This window comes from Macrobrachium nipponense, chromosome 24, assembly GCF_015104395.2.
Source record: "Macrobrachium nipponense isolate FS-2020 chromosome 24, ASM1510439v2, whole genome shotgun sequence".
NCBI classification, from domain to species: domain Eukaryota; kingdom Metazoa; phylum Arthropoda; class Malacostraca; order Decapoda; family Palaemonidae; genus Macrobrachium; species Macrobrachium nipponense.
The window spans coordinates 4,960,153-4,970,605 of record NC_061091.1 but is presented as its reverse complement, the minus strand read 5'-3'; the positions used below and the strand labels follow the sequence as shown (position 1 = coordinate 4,970,605).

Sequence of the window (10,453 nt, the reverse complement as noted above, 5' to 3'; positions counted from 1 at the left end):
TAATATTTAATATTTTAATTACAGAATTTAGAAAATGGTATTTGTTATGGAGCCGAATTGACTTTTCGGGTAATGACTGTGACGGCGTCGTGGGTCGAGTGGAAGAAGCGCTCTCGCCCCAAGGCCTTCTCCGTGCCACACCGTTCCAGCATTTCCAGCACTCGATCTGGAAAGAGGGAAATCAAAAGAGCCTTTGTAATTTACTCTTTACAGTAGTGCCATCAGTGCACCTCACGCGGCGCGCTGTAGGCGTTACTTATAAAAGGTTCTTTGCAGCGTGCCTTCGGGCCCTATAGCAGCGAAACACTTTCATTTCTTTTACTGTACCTCCGTTCTTATTCTCTTTCTTCCATCTTGCTCTCAACCCTCTTCTAACAATTGATTCAGAGTGCAACACGTAGTTTATGTATTTCTTCTTCTGATCTATTGCTTCTCGCACCAGACCCCTAAGGCATGCAACAAAATTACATGGTTTAACTATATATATATATAGATAATATATATATATATATATATATATATATATATTATGTATAACTCAGTCACGAAAATGTGGAACATGATGAATAGTGTAATTAAAGACAAAATCCACGAAGGAAGGCCAGAAACAATGGAATACCGCTGCAAGGCCTTTCGACTTTCGTCCTTTTCGTCCTTTACCCAGCAGAATGCTTAGCGAAGGACAGAAGTCGAAAGGCCTCACAGCGGAACTATCCACTTTTTTTTTACTTTCCTTTGTGAATTTTCTCTTTATATATATAAATTATATACAGATATATATAATTATATGAATAACTTGATCACGAAGTATATAAAACGTGATGCTATGTATAAATAAAGGTTTTTTTTGCCACGAAGGAAAAAAATGAAAAAGCGGAGTTAGCCGAGTACTTTCGGTCCTATTAGGACCGAAAAGTACTCAGCTAACTCGCTTTTTCATTTTTTCCTTCGTGGCAAAAAAAACCTTTATATATATATATATATATATATATATATATATATATATACATATATATATATATATATATATATATATATATATATATAATTGTTTACTTTTTTTTTACACTTATTATTTTACCCGTTGCTCCTGATATGCAGAGCGTGATGCCCACTTCCTGGAGTTCCTTGTGCAATTGTGTCAGGCACTTGCAGCCGGAGACGTCCACGAAACTGACCCCACTCAGTTCCAGAATGGCCCACTCCACGTCCTGGAAAGATGTCAAGGACTGTAGTATATCTCTCCCTCTGGCTTCTCTCTCTCTCTCTCAATACACACCTAAATTATATATGTATATATACGTATGTGTGTGTGGTGTGTGTGTATGTAAAAACTCTTCCCCACTAAACAAATATAGTAGATTCACATCACCTGTGCATCTGATGCCTAGGCCAGTTCCTTACGACGCTCCTGATTGGCTGTTGATAAACCGGTCGCAAGGCTGGAAACTCTCAGTCTTGCGAGAGAGTTCACATAGGCAGGATGTAAGTATATTCCACCTCTCCTGAGGGATACTTTTGAGAGAGACTGAGAATTTCCAGCCCCGTGACTGGCTTATCAACGGCCAATTAGGAGCGTCGTAAGGGACTGGTCTAGACATCAGATGCACGAGTGATGTCAATCTACTATAGCATGGTTAACATCGTAATTAAATTGAAATTCGTGAGTCGATATGAATTCTCATAGAGCCTAATTTTAACTGTTTCCAGTGATTATTTAAAACTCTCAGGAATAAACAGACTTCTTCTTTAGCCTTTGTAAGTTCGTGTAATTACGATGCTGTGCCCGTTATGGAGAAATATTTAAACTCATATGAATTTTTTTTTCTGTCGGGAATTGGATATAAAATATAAGCTTCAATTGGAATATAAAATATAAGCTAAATTCCAAGCGCTGGGACCTGTGAGATCATTCAGCAATGAAGCAGTAATCGAGAGTAAATCGGTTTAAAAGGTGTAACAGGAGGAAAACCTCAAAGCAGTTGCAATATGAAACAGTTGTTAGGAGAAGGTGGAAAGTAAGATGGAAGAAAGAGAATATGAAAGGAGGTACAGCAAAAGGAATGAAAAAGGGGTTGCAGCTGCGGGCCGAAGAAGGGACGCTGCAGAGAACCGTAAATTGATGCCTACAGTGCACCACTGTTTCTCTCAATGCTTACGTAAACAGCGATGACTGCAGCCGATGTATTTCTCTCCTCCCGGCTTGTTCTTCTTCTCCTAGTGGTTGTGGCTCCCATGAGACTGTCCGCACTCTCCTTATTGGCTCCCCCATTAGCCTTCGTGTCCTCTGCCGTTACCTGCTCTGGCCTGGTACGGTCGTTTTCGTGGGTAATGGTAGGGAGTCCTGATTTCTGGGGGAAAAAAAATAGAAACATTCTTGTATTTAGTGTCGTCATTTGAATTGGGTTTGTCTGGCCATCTTTTTTGTTTAGTATTTTGTGGGGTATTTTTTGGTATTTATTTCTAGATTTTTTTTTTTATAGGGTCTGTTTAGTATTTTTGGTTTCTTTCGGTATTTTTTTTTACATTTTTTTCTTAAGCGGGTCTGTTTAGTATTTTTTTCGGTCTTTATTTTTAAATTTTTTTTCTAGTGGGTCTCTAGTATTTTTTGGGGGGTATTTATTCTTACATTTATTTTATAAAGTGGGTCCCTTTAGTATTTTTTCGGTATTTATTTTTATATTTTTTTTAAATGGGTCTGTTTAGTATTTTTTTTTATTCGGTATTTATTGTTCCATTTTTTTCTAAAGTGGGTCTGTGTATCATTCACAACGTGTACCAAGATGATTATATCCTCTTCAGAAAAATTGTTTAAACTCTCCTTTGATCTATATATACATCTTATGTTAAACTATATTGGTTGAATAGTGCAGTTTGAACAGCTGATCTATATCGGTAAGTTTTAAAAAGACTTCAAGAATGTCATCAATACGTAATACTCTTTACTTTTGCGTCATTATTAATTTCTACGTCAGACGACACGTCCTCCTCGGAAACTGCGTTAGAGTCCTCCGCTAAAGGGGCCTTCAGATCCTTTGCCGATGTGCTCGCATCCTCAGCGGCAGGAGCGTTCGACTCCCCAGCTGGAGGCGGGTTGGAATTCTTCACGGGAGCCGCGTTGATTCCTTTTTGGAAGCGCTCGACAGCACCCATTCGAGGCCCGTCTTGCTGAGGAACCTCTCCTTGAAGGAGACGGCGTTGGCGAAGTGCAATGAACCGCACAACTTGAAGATTCGAATCCCTGGCAAGGTCACAGCCTGGAAAGGAGAGTATTACCGTGTGGTGAGGTCACGTCACCCTACCGCTGAGGATGGATTAGAGTATGGAATTTATGTAATGCCTACAGTGCACCACGTGAGGTGCACTGACGGCACTAACCCCGCTACGGACCCTACAGGTGAGTCACATTTCTGAGCTCTACGAAAGGTGAAAATCAGTGAGGTAAAGTTCAAGAAGTTGGACATCAGGCTAGAAAGAGACGAAATGGAAAGTAGAGGGCAGATTCTATCATCAAAAAAAGTGTTAATTTTCATACAAATAATTATGGAGATTTGTGAAGATATAATAAAATAATGTGACTGCACAGCTTCAGAAAAGAAAGATCATTTTAAAACTAGTAGACTTCTGACTTGTTATTATGTTCGCCTCGTCTCAATGAAGCAAAGAGTTACTGATGAACTGAAACTGTTGCTTAATATATTTTATAGCTGTTGGTTAATTATGTCCTTAGAAAAAAGGTAACATGTTTGCACGCTAAATATTGCTAATAAGTATTTCACCCTGCCCATTGTTGGCTCCATTGGTGTAGGGCTAGCATCCCCATCCCAAATTGTCATTGCGAACGCATGGCCAGAGTCTTGTAAAACCTCTTCCCTTGATGGATATATGAAATATACATGAAGCAAATATAATAAGAAGTATTTCTGCGTTTATATTAACTACACATAACACACCTGCGGGTACAGGGAGACATCCAGGTACAAATCAGTGTTGGGGATCTGCCCGAGACAGGCCGTGGTGGGGCCTCTGGGATTTGAGTAGCAGGACCAACAGGGAGGCCAAAACGCCCACCAGCAGCCCATAGTCGATGTCCAGGATGACGGAGCCGCTGAAGGTCGCCAGCCAGATGAAGGCGTCGGAGCGGGAGAGCGCCCACAGCGTCTTCAGTTCCTTCATCTGCAGGAAGAGCCCCTTGAGGGACACCACGATGATGGACGAAAGGACGCACTGCAATTTCGGTTTCAGGAGGTGAATTCCGTTGGATTGCATTATTTCGTTGTACACACCTAACAATATATATATAATATATATATAAATATATATAAGTATAATATATAATATATATTAGTATATAATATATATATATATATATATATATATTTATATATAATGTATGTATGTATGTATATTATATAAATAATAAATATATTTTTGAAGAGCAGAGAAATGTCTATGGAAGTCAACAGGTAGCATGTACATAGTGGCTATTGAATCAAATCTAGTTATGGATTGATGTGTATATATAATATATATATATATATATGAATAATTTTCACATCACCGTGATTCATATAAATTATTCGAGCTTCAAATGTCCTTTAACATCTAATTCGCTCTACCTCGGAAAAAACTGGATATATTTTCATATGTCAACCCGAAGGGGAATTTTTTAGTTGATAATAATTTCGTCCTCTCGTGGGATCGAACCACAATCCAGCGGACAGGGACGAAATCAAGACGACATTGACGTTATCGATTCTGCTAACATGTGAGGTTATAAGTTGATACCCCGACTCACCAGAGGTTGATCTAGTAATCAATTTGTACATTGCTATACCTGTTGACATTCATATAGACATTTCTCTGCTCTTCAAAATCATTTCCATGATTGAAATCTCAAAATTCCATTTTGACAGGTATAGTCAAGACTAATGAATAATCAAATCAAGTCTTATTTTCACTGCTTACATTGGGCAGCGCCTCGAAGAGCGGCCCTATGAAGAGGAGGATGAGAAGGATGAAGACACAGGAGATGAACGCCGTCAGGAGAGTCACGCTGCCAACGGCTTCTTGGATCAGGGAGCGAGACAGCGAGGCTGCGATGGGCCCGCAGGAGAAGAAGGACCCGAAGACGTTGCTCGCTCCCTGCGGGGTGGGGGGGTGGGCGAAGAGGAATGATTGAGTTCATGATTGCTCGAGTGTGCTTGTGCATTAAGAAGACTATAAGCAGAAGATATATATAAAACAGGTCAAAGGGCAAGCACTGGGACCCATGAGGTCATTCAACGCTGAAAGGAAAAGCGAGAGTAGAAAGGTTTAACAGGAGGAAAACCCCGAATTGCACTATAAAATATAATCGTTAGGAGAGGTTGGAAAGTAAGAAGGAAGAAAGAGAACATGAACGGAGGTACAGTAAAAGGAATGAAAATAGTTGCAGCTAGGGGCCGAAGGGACGCTTGCTAAGGTCCTGAAGTAATAATACCTACAGTGCACCGCACTGAAGTAATAATACCTACGGAGATGATATTGTCGTAGAATGTACATTTAGTAGTATAGTAAGTATAATTATGTCTGTATGAATCACATTTCTTCTTTGATTTGAGAAAAATTACTTATTTTGGAACTCCGTTGGTTTTGAACCATTGTGTGATGGAATGTAAAATGCCATAGTAGTGACGTATTCTACTTGAGAGTGAATTAGCGGATTGTGCAGGGACTGCGAAATTGTTATGCTTTTTAACAGTGACTGTACAGTGATGTCACAGCTGACTATTGCAACTGACTGTGCAATACTAGGCTGGACTCTCAAAAGTGGCCCATTCAGAATAACTGTCCCACCCGCGACTTTTCAAAAGCTAACTTCCAGTAATGTAAATTAGATTGAAAAAAAAAAATATTTACAGTAATATGAAAGCAATTCCAGTAATGTAAATTAGATTGAAAAAAAAAAAAAAAAAAAATATTTACAGAATAGAAAGCTAACTCCCGTAGTGTAAATTAGATTGAAAAAAAAAATTATTTACAGTAAATAAAGCTAACTTCAGTAATGTAAATTAGATTGATTTATAATATGAAAGCTAACTCCCAGTAGTGTAAATTAGATTGAAATTTTTTTTATATAGTAATATGAAAGCGAACTTCCAGTAATGTAAATTAGATTGAAAAAAAATTATTTACAGTAATATGAAAGCTAACTTCCAGTAATGTAAATTAGATTAAAAAAGAAATTATCTACAGTAATATGAATTGGAAATTAATAGGAACTGAACACTTAGTATCCCTTAATGCAAATTAGAATCGCACACGTGACTGAGCTACTCAGCAGTGGTGAACTGAACCTTCCTTTCGAAGACAGGACGAAACTATAGACCCAGTGCCATATAATTACGTGGGCATAAAACTCCTGCGTGCCGTCTATGGTGTACCCGTGCCTCTTGCAGAATATCTTCGCCATGGAGAAGGAAGACGTGTACCCCACGACGCCTATGATGAGTCCAGTGACCAGAACGTCCGGCAGTATTTCGAAAGGTGGAAGAGACGGACTTGGAAGCCTGTAATGGAAGATGAAATAGTTTCGTCTAATTCAATCCCGATAACAAGGCGCGATCCGACCTCCGGCTTACTCAGGGCCGGTGGTAAAATCTGCGGTCAAATAGAGCGTTGTTTCACCACCGAAAATGAAAGTAAATGTGCAATGTTTTATTAGAAATAATTGTTTTGTATTGTTGAACATGCACATTATTTGAGGGCCTCAGAACCACAAGGTGGTAAACGCCACTTTTTTTAAAAATGAGTAAATTACCCTCAAAGTCTAGCATTCATTACTCTGCTTCTAAGAAAGATATTGATTTAAACTAAGTTTCATATGAAAGCCCTACCCTTTATAAATTGTGAAAATTAAAAAAAAAATTGTGGGGTGCGCTTGTGCGCTAACATTCAAAATTTACGTCTAACCCCTCACATTTGTGCATATTTTATTCATAACTAGCACTTAAACCATAATTTAACATATAAAAGTGTTATTATATTCGTGTTATAACTGCAATAGATCGGTGTACCATCTATTGTTTTCTTTTGCAATGCGGTAATCACTCGCTTATCACTAATGACAAAAATAGAAAGAAAGCCTTGCTTACAAACTTTCTGCGTAACATTATCAAACTTAACACAATAAGCATACGTTTTCTCTTTACGTGGGGGCTTCTCTCCAATCGTAACACGACGTCTTTTCACTGGGTTGGTCTTAACCAACAACTGAATGTAAGCAGTTTGCTTATCATTATCTCCCAAACCATAAAACCCATTGAATAAAGCCTCCACTATAGGCCTACCAAGCCTGCTAAAGCAACCTACACTACGTGCAGGTACAAGTTTGCATGTACCGCCGAGAAACATATTCTTGGCCGACGTCATGCAATAATTTAACACTGTTTTTCTTCCATGACGCTTCATGCCTTGTCCTTTTTCTTCCTCTTGGCTGTTGCACATCACTGTGATCACTTTCACTATCAGAGGAAGGCATAATGGCGCTAATTAAGGGATAATAAAAAAAAAAAAAAAAAAAAAAAAACACAACACCGTGGACAACCGAATTCCACCGCGAAAATCACTAGATTGTAAATTGTGCGGTGATTGGCCGACACTTACGGCCGCCTTATGGGGAAAAATGCTGATTGGCTTAGAACTGACTACCCGCTTAGTGACGCGCGCTCTCATTGGCTCACTCTTGAGCTGCGAACGTGCTTCCTTGTGGTTCTAACTGAGCTCTTGTAACCTCCTCGCAACACTACGTTCATTCATGTAGACAAAATCGATAATTCCTACTGCTCAAGTAGGGATTTCGACCTTTTAGAAACTCCTGAATAGCATAGAAATGCAACAAATAGACAGGGGAAACGTTGCCAAATCTACTGGTATGACTAACTCAATATTGGTGGGGGTGGCGTTTACAACTCTGTGGTTCTGAGGCCCTCATTTATTTTTTCACATTTTCATTCTAATAACTAAATCGTAAATATCCTATCCTAAATTCATGTATCTTTAACTCAATTTAATCGTGATAATAAGGCGCGATCCAACCTCCGGCTTACTCAGGGCTGGTGGTAAAATCTACGGTCAAATAGAGCGTCGTTTCACCAACGAAAATGAAAGTAAATGTGCAATATTTTATTAGAAATAATTGTTCTGTACTGTTGAACAAGCATATTATTTATTTTTTCACATTTTCATTCTAATAAATACATCGTAAATATCCTATCCTAAATTCATGTATCTTTAACTCAATTTAATCGTGATAATAAGGCGTGATCTGGCCTCCAGCTTACTCCGGGCCGGTGGTAAAATCTACGGTCAAATAGAGCGTCGTTTCACCAACGAAAATTAAAGTAAATACGCTATATTTTATTTAGAAATAATTATTCTTTACTGGTTAACATGGGCATTATCTATTTTTTACATTTTCATTCTAATAAATAAATCGTAAATATCCTATCCTAAAATTCCTGTATCTTTTTCAGGCTTTTTTATGCTCTTCCATAGAGCTTTCCTCCCCCCCTCCAAACAAGAACAACAACAAGAACAACAACAAAGCAGTTTGTAGGCTTACTCCCCTAGTAAGCGATAAACAGCAGAAGAAGCAGTTAAGAGGTCAAAGTTCTAATGAAAGTAAAAAGTAAAGATTCATATCTTCATTTCCCTTTGGGCTTTGTCCGGGGATAACTTGGATAGTTTTTAAGGCAGTTCTCTGAAACTGAAAACAGTTTAAAGTCGTGATTGGTGAATAAGAGTCCCAAAGCGCTAAGTGATTTCTGCAGACGCCTTCCCAAGAATTAGTTATCTATAGCAACATTTGTTTGTTTGTTTGTATGGTGTTTTTACGTTGCATGAAACCAGTGGTTATTCAGCAACGGGACCAACGGCTTTATACGTGACTTCCGAACCACGTAGAGAGTGAACTTCTGTCACCAGAAATACACATCTCTATCACCTCAATGGAATGCCCGACAATCGAACTCGCGACCACCGAGGTAGCAGGTCAAGACCATACCGATCATGCCACTGAGGCGCTGTATACAAAATTTGGAAAGTGGATTACTCGCTCAAATTTTACGTTAGATAGCCTTTGTCTGAAGTAGAGTTCTATTACACTTCAGTCAAGATATTCCCCTTCTGTTGCTACAGCTAAACATATATAACGTATATTAATATCAGGTTTAACCTCTTACCTTTGAAGCACAATTTGGAAATTAAGTTAAAGTCCTTCAATTCTAACAGGAAATTCTAGCTATAGTAGATTCACATCACCCGTGCATCTGATGTCTAGGCCAGTCCCTTACGACATTCCTGATTGGCTGTTGATAAGCCATTGACAGGGCTGGCAACTCTCAGTCTCGCGAGAGTTCACACAGGCAGGATCTATGCTCCACCTCTCCTGAGGGATACTTTTGAAAGACGTATATCCCTCAGGATAGGTGGAACGTAGATCCTATCCATGTGAACGCTCTCGAAAGACTGAGAGTTTCCAGCCCTGTCATTGGCTTATCAACAACCAATCAGGAGCGCCGTAAGGGACTGGCCTAGACGTCAAATGCACGGTTGATGTGAATCTACTATAGCTATTTAGAGGCATAATTGTCTAGTCATCATCTACGCTCACCATGACAGGCTCCTCAGGAAGAGCGGGACCCTTGATGGCATAAGGCCCAAACTGATAGAGCGACGAATGCTCACCCTGTAGGAACCTCGCCGACAACCCTGACGTCGTATTTCTCGTGGAAGTCGCCGTAATAGGATGCCACCGTTCCGAGGACCACCACGATCAGTTCCATCGGGATAGGGAGCTTCGTGTACTTCTGGACTCTGGGCTGCGGACGGAGAAAGGTGGATAGACTAACATGGACACTAAAATACTGCAGCACATGGGGACTTGTTGGCGAGGGTATTTTAATTTTTTTATGTCTTGTAATATCTGGACAATGGATATTTCAAAAATAAAATATAATTCCAATAAGTGCAGGACTATCCGCATTAAAACAATGCCCGTTTATCTGGGGGTAGTTTCCTTTTTTTTGGCAAAAGGTGGGTGCCACATTCTACTTTTTTGTGCCTTGTACTATCTGGACAATCGATATTTCAAAAATAAAATTCACATTCCAATAATGTAAGTGCAAAACTATACGCATTATAACGATGCCCATTTATCTTGGGGGGGAGGGGGGGGGAGGTCAGGTTTCCCTTTTTTGGAAAAAGGTGGGTGTCATTCGAGGACATTTTTGGGCAATTCTGGCACCTCGCTCTTTTTTTTTCCTCAAAACCAGCAACTATTTTTAGTATATTGGTACAAATTTGAAGTCACGCAACACCTAACATGGGTAGTTTGTTTCCAATATCAGCGATTACAAAAAAAAGGAATTTTTTTTTTTTTCAAAATTCCAGAATATTCCAGCCCATTCAT

General features: G+C 39.2%; 1 protein-coding gene across 1 annotated transcript in view; it reads right to left on the bottom strand.

The window, feature by feature from the left end:
- The window catches only part of LOC135205771 (prestin-like), a 33,655-nt gene continuing 23,202 nt past the window's right edge, over positions 1 to 10,453 (bottom strand). Inside the window, 9 exon segments of the mRNA XM_064236911.1 lie at positions 1 to 166; positions 1,082 to 1,211; positions 2,160 to 2,351; positions 2,947 to 3,241; positions 3,943 to 4,016; positions 4,018 to 4,227; positions 4,969 to 5,145; positions 6,389 to 6,551; positions 9,730 to 9,863. Coding sequence (XP_064092981.1) covers positions 45 to 166; positions 1,082 to 1,211; positions 2,160 to 2,351; positions 2,947 to 3,241; positions 3,943 to 4,016; positions 4,018 to 4,227; positions 4,969 to 5,145; positions 6,389 to 6,551; positions 9,730 to 9,863 — 1,497 coding nt within the window. The 3' untranslated portion in view covers positions 1 to 44.